Source organism: Lycium barbarum, chromosome 6, assembly GCF_019175385.1.
Source record: "Lycium barbarum isolate Lr01 chromosome 6, ASM1917538v2, whole genome shotgun sequence".
NCBI classification, from domain to species: Eukaryota; Viridiplantae; Streptophyta; class Magnoliopsida; order Solanales; family Solanaceae; genus Lycium; species Lycium barbarum.
The window spans coordinates 103,217,788-103,228,406 of NC_083342.1; the positions used below are offsets into that span (position 1 = coordinate 103,217,788).

A 10,619-nucleotide genomic window follows, 5' to 3' on the forward strand; every position below is an offset into this window, starting at 1 on the left:
TAGCAAATTAGGTGTCGCGAACCAAACCGGAGGGCCGTGACTAGCACCTGACTGTACTACCCAAGTACCGCCTGACGTATATCTGTAACATAAAAACATAGATGGGCTAATAGGGCCATCACGTGATACTCTACAGACTCATAAGGATATCATGCCTAAAATATAATAGGCTGTAAATACTCAACTACATAATAACATGTGAAACATCAAGACTGGACATCATCTGACTGTACATAACTGTCTACAAGCCTCTACTGGAATACATGACATAACGTGGTCGGGAAGAGACCCCGCCATACCCATGCATATGTATATATATATATATATATATATATAATCGTGCTAACTCACGGTAACTCCGGAACCAGTGGAGTGTAACAACACTGGCCGCGAGCTGATATCCTACTGGACGAGTCACAAACCTGTACCTTAAGACCTGCAGGCATGAAACGCAGTCCCCCAAGAAATAAGGGAGTCAATACGAATAATGTACTGAGTATGTAAGACATGAAAAACAGCATATACATAAGAGACATGAAAGAAGTATGAAACATGAGAGTCAATCTGTACATCTGAATATGTCTGCATAACTATGTACATCTGAATGCCTTTGAAGGGGTATGATATGCATGCTTTCGTTTAAAAATCATATACATATATCATAATACCGTACCTGGCCATATAGGCTTGGTGTTATCTGTACCCGGCCATGATAGGCTTGGTGTTATCCGTACCCAACTGCAGTGGTGTGCACAATATGTGTCGTACCCGGCCGACTATAGCGCAACTCGGTGTCATAAAATAGATACACATAATATAATGCATGAATGAGAGTACAAGGAAACTTTACGACTATCGAAGTGACGTAAGGTCGATATACCTCCAATTACCGCTTATGGAGCTAACATCATCCACATATCTTACCTTGAAGGATCAATGACCATAGGATCAGATCAATAATCATAAGAAAAGATCAATAATATCATAAGGAGATCAATAACAAAAGCTTCCCGGCATTTCTAAGAATGAAGTCATTATGGATTTCGTTCGTTTGTTGCGTTCTTTTCATAAGATTCATGCTAAAGAGAAAGAAGGGATAGCCTTAACATACCTGGATAATCTCCTTCTCAATCCACAACCAAGCTTAACATAATCCTCTTGCGTCTACAATAAGTGAAAGGATATTATCCTCAAAATATAAGGTCATGACTATTGTATTTCGCTAATCTTATAATCTACGGAAAAACAAGCAGCATTTCCTCTGTTTATACTACATCCAAAAGACCACTAAGGGTTATCAAACATCCCAACAACAACAACAACAACAACAACAACAACAACAATGGCAACAACGATTCAATATAAGCTTCTCCAATTACCTTAACAACCATATCGAGCGACAAACTTGTTTTATAAATAACGAAACATAATTTGAATCCAATTCTGGTTCCATAAATCAGTCTACAACCTTCATAACATTATACTTATATTTACCGCATCCTTTTAAGTCCAAACATCATAAGGATAATCTCTAAAACAGCCCGTACGTTTTAACTCTTCAACCTTCACTTCCGAGTCTTAGTTTTACATGTTTTCCTTCTTCATTTCCTTCCATTAATACATGAATAATCTTAACAACAATAGCCACAACATAGTCAGGTTATATTTCATAATTTCCATCAATTAGAAATCATATTTACACCTTTAAAACAGTAGCCATACTGTAGGCTATTTCAAAGCAATCTTATAGTATTTTGCTCCAAACGGCTTACCAACATAAAGTTTAGCTTAAGCACAACCACAGGGATGTTAAAAATACCTTAAACATTAGATATCACTCGAAAACCCCGGCTGTTTTGGCTTCAAATCACCCTTAATCACGCTACATCATCAGAGGAATAATCTTTTGTAGTCTTTACCAACTTTTGATGGAAGATTGGGTTGATTTCACCTTGGGTTTGGTTTGGAACTTTGAGAATGTGTGGAGAAGGGTTTTGGGAGTTATGTTGACGAGTTGGTGAAGAAAAATGATGAAAATGGCATCTAAAACACAATTTATAGCTCTAAAGGTCGGCCACCGCCATAGTGGGGTCCCAAACTATCTGCCTGCGCAGTTTCGTAAAAACGTGAATATCCCTCTCCTACGATGTCGTACTGACGAACAGTTTAATACGTTAGAAACTAGACTTGTAGAGATTTAATTTTGATAGGTGGATCGCCTCATAACTCCAAGTAGATTGGGAGAAAAGCTCAATGACATCTGACCCAAATTTAACCCAACTTATGCACATAACTTGTGATGACTTTTGTCGACTTTTATTTTACAACTCACTTGACTTTAAAACTTAACACACGACTATAATAAGACTAAAATACCTCATGAAATGACCTTCTTAGTATGTCAAGCACCCCTAGTCTTACCCCAAAAGTACGGGTTATAACATTCTTAAACTTGCCGACTTTCGATGAAACTTATTCTTTCCGATTCATTTGACGTCCAACCTTCCCAACACTTACCAAACATGATTATAAACTCTCATATACATAGGATGATCATGTAGAATATCTTATGACCTCGACGAAAATTTCATTTTCTCAATCTACGTCGATTAACTCACGACGAAACTCAACGTATAAAAGTACGGGGTGTAACATTAGGCCTATTCGGGCAAAACTTAGGCCATAATGAAAGCATAATTTTCGCGAAATATTGCCTTGTGAAATTGTTTTTTTTTTTTAGTGAGCGGAGGTTCAAACCCAGAACCTCAGGATATTTTCGGCCACTTTTTAAAGCGAAGGACAAAAATCAAAGACCAGCAATTTGAGGGGCAAAAATTAAAGACCAGGGAATCTGCGCAAAAAAAAAAAAGAATAAAAAATGTCTTTTGAAAAAATCCTTACAAAATTTCACATGAGTCAATTTGAACTACATATGAGCCCAATTTTTGAAGGGCTAAAATATAATGAATGAATAAATGTGCAGATCATTTTGAATAGATCACATTTTTATAAGGCCAAGTACATATACAGCCCCTTATACTTGACATTAAATTTCATTTTGACACCTAAACTAAGGCTCGTATCAATTTAACACTCCAACTTGTTAAGTCTCTTTACGGACTAAAACAAGCACCCAAACGATGGCATGCAAAATTTAACTAAATGATGTTGGCCAATGGATTCAAAATTAATGAGTGTGATAAATGTGTTTACATTAAGAACACTCCAAATCATATAGTCATTGTTTGTTTGTATGTTGATGATATGTTGATAATGAGTAAAGATATTGTTGACATAAATGCCACTAAGCGTATGCTAGCTAGCAAATTTGATATAAAAGACTTAGGAGATGCCGATTTAATTTTAGGAATTAAGATCCATATAACTCCTCAAGGTCTCACATTGTCTCAGCCTCATTACATTGAAATATTACTTGAGAAATTCAAGTATTTAGATTTGAAAACTGCAAAAACTCCAATTGACGTAGACCTTACTCTTCCAAAGAACAAAGGTGAAAGTGAATGTCAATTGGACTATGCTAGGGTATTGGGAAGTTTAATGTACATCATGAACTGTACGCGACCACATATAGCTTGAGCTATAAGTACACTAAGTCGGTACACGAATAATCCCTATCAAACGCATTGGATGGCAATGAAACGAGTTCTTGGATATTTAAAACATACCCAAGACTTTGCCTTTGTATTATACTCCCTCCGTTTCAATTTATATGAACCCATTTGACTGGGCACGACATTTAAGAAAGAGGGAAGACTTTTGAAACTTGTGGTTCAAAATAAGCCTTGAAAATTTGTGTGGCTGTAAATCATTCATAAAGTGAATTTATTTCCAAATTAAGAAAGAGGTCATTCATTTTGGCACGGACTAAAAAGAAAATAGGTTCAACCAAATTGAAACAGAGGGAGTAATAAATATCCTGCAGTTATTGAAGGATACAATGATGCAAATTGGATCACCGGATCAACAGAATACAAATCCACAAGTGGATATGTATTCATGATTGGTGGAGGAGCAGTGTCATGGAATTCGTCCAAACAGACATGTATTGCTGGCTCTATAATGGAGTTTGAGTTCATAGCACTTGACAAAGCCGGTGAAGCAGCTGAATGGCTCCAAAATTTCTGGGAAGATATTCCTCTGTCCCAAACCTGTAGCACCTATATGCATACATTCTAATAGCCAAGTAGCAATAGGAAGGGCAGGGAGCGTTATGTATAACGGTAAATCTTGTCATATACGACAGAGACACAATACCGTTCGACAACTACTCTCTAGTGGATTTATCATAATTGACTATGTAAAGTCAAGAGATAACGTGTCAGATCCACTTACAAAAGGCCTAACTAGAAAGGCGGTTGAAAGATCATCGTGTGGAATGGGGTTAAGGCCTAGGACAAGTCATCATGGTGGTAACTCTACCTAGTAGATTGAAGATCCCAAGAGTTAGGTTCAAAGAGATCAAACAAAGCTATGAATGACGGTTCCACATTGTCAAACAACTCAACCCATTCTCATGATGAAGGCAATGTTCAGAAACAAGGATAAAGCATCAAGGCTTTTTAACGAGTTAATAAAGCTCAAGCTTTTTAATGGTTTCTAAGTTTGGCAGGTATGACCAGATAGTGTATCTACGGGATAACACGTTTAGGAATCACCTATGTGAGTGTGAAGTGTAAGCCGCTTCAAGGAGTATGTTAGGTAAAGGCCCATGCTCTACGCACTCATGAAACCAGGCGGTGTTCATGGTTGAAACGAACACAATAGTGAGAACCAAAGACGGTTAAAGGGTTAATTGTGTAACATGTGGTTGTCTAGGTATCTGACATATGTTATACTATGGAAAGTTCAAAGGGAAACCTACTTATCCAGATGCAATTAATCCTTGCTTACGAATCACATAGTTTTTTTTCATGCATGCATGTTTTTCATCATATAGCCATTCCCCATTCATGTGGAGGATTGTTGAAGCTAGCTAATGAATGAAGCTAACTAAGTGGGTGTGAATGAGAAATGGAGGAAAAAAGAAATAGAGGGAAAATGAGATTTAAAGCAAATCCTTTTTGGAAAGGAGCATTGTCCCACATAGATGGTGGAAAGGAAAATAAGTGTGCTTAAATAGAGAAGCACTTCTTCTATCTCTTAAAGAGTTGAGAAGAGGGACTCCTCTCGCGCCATCGTCGCTCGACTCGGCTTCAGATTTGGATTTGATCAGATGATTTGATTGATAATCTTTTTGGATCAAATTTATTTTCCATTTTCGTAATTCATTTTGCATGTCATTATTTCTTTTTCTAATTTTCTAATTTTATTAACCGAACAAAATTTTAAATTTTGCAGAAATTAAATTCTAATGGTATTTTTTGAAAAGACACAGTGTCTTTTCAGAACAGACACCATACCTGTTTTGAACAGGTATTTCGCTGGCTATAAATACAGTGGCAATGCCTCATTTTCTGCATTCTGAATTATCAAAAATTCTCTACATACATTCCTCATACTTTTACAAAATAAAGACTGAGTCAGTGTCTTGTGTGATTCGTTGCCATCTTTGAGTTCGCGTGGAGTCATAGGCGTTTGAGGTACCGCTACTCCTTTGACAGGTTTATCCGTTATATCCTGGGAGGAAGTGATCCATAACCTCGGGTACTTGAGGGGATTAAATTCCTTAAGGACACGCGGTGAATTATGTGGTCTCGCATACTATTTTGTCATTTTCTTTTCTCGTTTTATTGAGATATTATAATGTTTTGTTGTTTGAACCTTCTTTTACTAACATCGTTTGTTGTTTTGAGCACAGTTTGAATAACAATAAAGATGTATGTATAAAAAAAATGATATTCATCCATAAGTTTAGTATAAATATATAAATACAAGAAAAAAGGTAGTGTACAGTCGCAATTTATTAGAATGGAATTGCAATATTCAAACTTTCAAACTACTACTTTCCATAACATATTTTGGCAAAATAAATAGACGAACACTCAAAGACTTTTATATTTTTACGTATTTTATTTGCATCATATTGATATAATCTTGTTATTTTGTTATTCATTTATTTACTTCCGTAAATGTCGACATTGTTAAGGAAAAGTTTTGCGTAAAAAATGAATGTCTCTTTCCTTAATCAGAAGTTTCAGGGTCAAGCATGCACTAGCTAAAAATAGAAAAGTGCGAAGTAGGGATTAGAGCACACTTCCCCTTAATGAGCCTTAGTACTAAGGCATGAATCTAAATTAGCCGGGTCAGTAAGTTCTCTATACCATATAATTAAACCAAATAAACAAGAGAAAACTTTCATTTAAATTGAAGTAAAGATAGAGTACTTCCTCATAAGTTGGAATGCGTCAGTTTTCATAGCAAGACTTGAAGCTATCAGACTTTTTGGGTCGAACTGGGAAAAAGGAGGTGGCCATGTTAGTAGATTAGCTTACCAACTGCACTTATGTCTTCGGAATCTTGATTAGGTAATCTTACCTTAATTAATGGTGACATCTATGAAGAAAAAGCTACATTGAACTACTAACACAATACTTTAATAAAAGATAAGAGATCGTCGCCTCGTCGGTGTTGGCTGGTTTGGATAGCACATGTTCATGCACATAAATAAGTATCGGTAATGATGATGGCATATTATCTCATGTTATGAATTTTGAGGAAGTATACTTCTTAAGCACGTTAAATCACTACTTCAAAATTAAAATAGTCGAACACCAAAACCATTTTTGGCTATTAATATATTAATTTTGTTTTGCAGGTAGAATCTTCCCTTCCAATTCCTACATTGCCATCAAATTCCAAGTACATAGCATGGTGATGTTTAATTATCCGGTTTAAATCTTAAGCAAATGTACTAAGAATCTAATATTCAAATAAAAAAGAACTTACCTCGTGCACTAATGGGAGTAAGCTATTCTCTTAATTTGTCCCAATTTTGACGTACTTTCTTTTATAGTGTGTCATAAAAAAAAAGAAAATCATATTTTCTTATTTAGAAATAATTTTACTATAAATTTTCTCTTTTATCCCTATTGAGACGATCTATAACTACACAAATATCACTTTTTTTAAACCAAGAGTTTCAAAAGTCTTTTTTTATTATTAAACATTGTGTATCAATCAAACGTTGTTATATAAATTGGGACGGAAGGAGTAATTAACATTACCCCACAACTTGTATTTAAGATCCCTTTGGTTCTTAAATGTCTAAAACATAAGATAGAAGGCAAAGCATTTAGACAAGGAAATTGACAAATAATTGAATAGGTTCCGCTTAGAATAGGCCATCCACCAGTAAAAAGGTACATTCACATAGCAAAGCAGATTCAATGATGAACAACATGTTTTTGGTTAAAAGGATTGCCTTTCATAGCTAGTTATTGAAGAGTATTCTTAAATTAAGGCTTAATTGGTAAATAGACACATGTACTTAAAGAAGAAACTTATGGAAATGTACCTTCCGCCATCTATTTTACCAAACATGGACGAAGTATACACTGCCTATACACTTCGGTTGTATAGGAAGTGTATAGATATGCATATTATATGTATATTATATGTATAGGTGTGTATAGTATATGCATATTTAGTATAAACTATACACTACCTATACACTGTGTACATATTTTGTAAATTAGATGGCTAAATGGTGGAACATCTTTTGCTAGAACATTATAGCGGGGAATGTTTCTTTTGACTGTTGTGACAATCTTACAAGTCACAAAATGAAAGATCTCAAACTTTACATTCAATGAGGTACTAGAGGTCCTACCACCGGAGTGAGGTGGTTTACACTAGTACAATCTGGAACAGGAAGAAACAAATATATTTGACATAGTTTTAGAGCCAAATTCCAAAATACATCTGAAGCAGTGTTAGTAGGAATTAAGTCACGGTGTGCTCATTACAGTTTCTGTATTGCTAAGAAATGGTGGGGTTGCAGTTTTACTTTTCTCTATTTAATGAGTTCTCTTCAAGCGAACAATTTAAAGTCTGTCAGAAAAGGGAAGGAAGAAAAAACAATTTGGACGCTTCTTGATATTAACAACTTATTACAGGGCTTAAATTTTTAATACAAAATCTTGCAGATTGATACTTTCCAAAAATTGTAACTTATGGCTGATGGTGATATCTAGTTTAAAACTTACACACAACAACGAACGCCATAATGTAAAGACTTTTTACACTATCAGAGTAATTTACATGTTGTAGCAAGTAATGTGCCTTATCTTATGAAGAGCTACTTGTCTGATATATTTTGAATGACCAAATAGTATAAAAATTTCTTTACACTACCAGTGTATATAAGTTAAATATATTTCATCAATTAGTCCTAAAAGCACCCGGTAATTCAGATTAGAGATATACATTTCCTTCTGGTGAATGATTGATCAGATCAAACTCTAACTAGAAAAACAGTATAACAATTTGTTAGTATAAGTAAACCTTTTATTAGATAATCATTCCAGAACTGAAGAAAAATCAGAATTCATTAATTTCCTGTGATGTGTTGGTATACTTCAAGAATTTACAGAGTTTCAACCAAGACTATAAAATATGTTTCAACTTTCAAGAAAGAATAATAGAATCCTTGCCTTTATTCTGTCCTGCGAACATGAATCTTCCTGTGGAAACAGATCTATTCATGGAAACTGATTGCATATCAGCTACTACAAGTTGTTGCCTTGAAAATTCACCTAAAGATATTGATCTTCTGAATTCATTAGCCCCCACTTGCTCATTTCCAATTCTGTTATTGCCACTGAATTCAGAATTCTCACAAACAAGGCTAACAACAACTTCATCGCGATGGACTTGTTCGTGATCATGATCCACCACCAAGATCAAGTCATTTTGTCTTTGAAATTGAAGAGCATTTATGCTCATTGGTGAAGGAATAGGAGGAGGCAATGATGGAGTACTACTAGGATGAGATACTACATTAGCCCTACAAAGAGGGCAATTAGAATGAGATTTCAACCAAGTATCAATACAAGGTAGGTGAAAAGCATGGCTGCATTTAGGCAAAAGCCTAAGGTTCTCATCTTCTTGAAACTCACTCAAACAAACAGCACATTCAGTGTCCTCAACCAATCCTTCACCTTTCTTGAACTTGTACACTGTAATAGCCTTAATAGTAGACTCATCCAATCCAGCAGTAGCAAGTTGCCACTGATCTTGAGGCGTCTCATTTCGATTGGCTTCCATCTCTGTGGCTGCATTTCTGCTTCTCCTCCTCCTGCAATATTTATTGATGATGGTATAGTAGCTAACAAGAAGGAAAGCACTTGCTAATATACCGATGATCGCTATGATAAGAGGGGAGAAAGCTGTGGCAGAATCATCTGATGAATCATCATCATCAGGAGGAGGAGGAGGTAAAAGAAAGTAACACCATTGTGGACAATACACACTACAAATCCCTTGTGAACAATCTTTATAACTATCATAAGGTGCCCATGGATTTGTATTGCCAACAGATCCCATTCTCACAAAAACCTATGCAATATAGCCTAACTACTTGTACACAGAATCAAGAACGCTTCCATTTTTCTCAAACTAGGAAAGCAAAAGAAAGGACCCCATCAAGTGTTTTTGCCTTGTTTTGCTCTTTTGTTGTTGGAAAAGAGGAGTGTAAAATAAGGGGGCTTAGATGGAAAGGGAAGCAAAGTAAAGGAAGTTGAGGTGTCAATTCAGAATTCAGATTCTTCAACTTTTGGTAATTCCCTTTGGGTTCCCTAGGCTCATCTTGTTTCTTTGATTTTCTGGACTTTAGTTTAGACTTTTATTTATATTGCTTGAATAAGAGATGATGGTTTGTTGAACAAATGAGGTACAAGTTAGTTGGGGTTCTCTTTAGACAGAAAATTTATTCATATTTTTTTGGTATTGTTCAGATGGGCTCTCAAATTAGATGTTTGGAGGGCATTACACCTCCAAATCAAGAAAACCAATTCACTATTGCTTTGTCCACTAAAGAAAGTGACCCAAAAATTAAAGAACATACATAATTAATATACATGCTATGTATATGTCTGTATAAATTTGGATTTGATTAGGGAGATATAATAGTTGCCAATTCACCCGAGCTTGGGTGTCAATTAAGGATAATCGGTTGACCAACTCTAGATTGAGCTTTCAGTGAAAAATTAAAACCCTACCTTATATTATGAAATTTCATTGTTTCTACTGGTTACACTTCCACTCTGTGTTACCTAGGTGCACGGTTCAAATTTCACCAAGAATTTTCCCCTCTTCTTATTTCCGTTTTCTCCTGTTCGTACCCTCTCCCAGCCAAAAAAGAAAAGAAATAAAAGAACTAAAAAGGAGGAAATCAATCTAGCAATTTCAGATTTTCAGTAGAATGCATATTACAGCTTAAAGCAAAAGGTACAACACCTATAGTGCACATGCATTGTATGACGTAGAGGGACATTAGATGTATGTTTTAGAGTTTGAGCAATTTTAGGATCTTGAGTAGCTTAGGGAAAGCAACTGAATAGAACCTGAGTTAGAAAACGAATTAATTAATCTTTGTTTTCATTTCTAAATCTAAGTTTTGTTATACCTTCCAAGAGTTTTAGTTGACCAATGAATATTAA

The 10,619-nt window shown here is 35.4% G+C and overlaps 1 protein-coding gene across 1 annotated transcript; it reads right to left on the reverse strand.

Moving 5' to 3' along the window:
• Positions 1-8,489: 8,489 nt before the first annotated feature.
• On the reverse strand, positions 8,490-9,785 carry LOC132645146 (RING-H2 finger protein ATL51-like). Its single transcript, XM_060361940.1, has one exon. The coding sequence runs from the start codon at positions 9,502-9,504 to the stop codon at positions 8,587-8,589; it is 918 nt and encodes a 305-aa protein (XP_060217923.1). The 5' UTR covers positions 9,505-9,785; the 3' UTR covers positions 8,490-8,586.
• Between the last annotated feature and the right edge of the window lie 834 nt (positions 9,786-10,619).

What these genes read in the sequence shown, in the direction of transcription:
- LOC132645146 (XM_060361940.1), bottom strand. Translation starts at nt 9,504, where the DNA reads ATGGGATCTGTTGGCAATACAAATCCATGGGCACCTTATGATAGTTAT.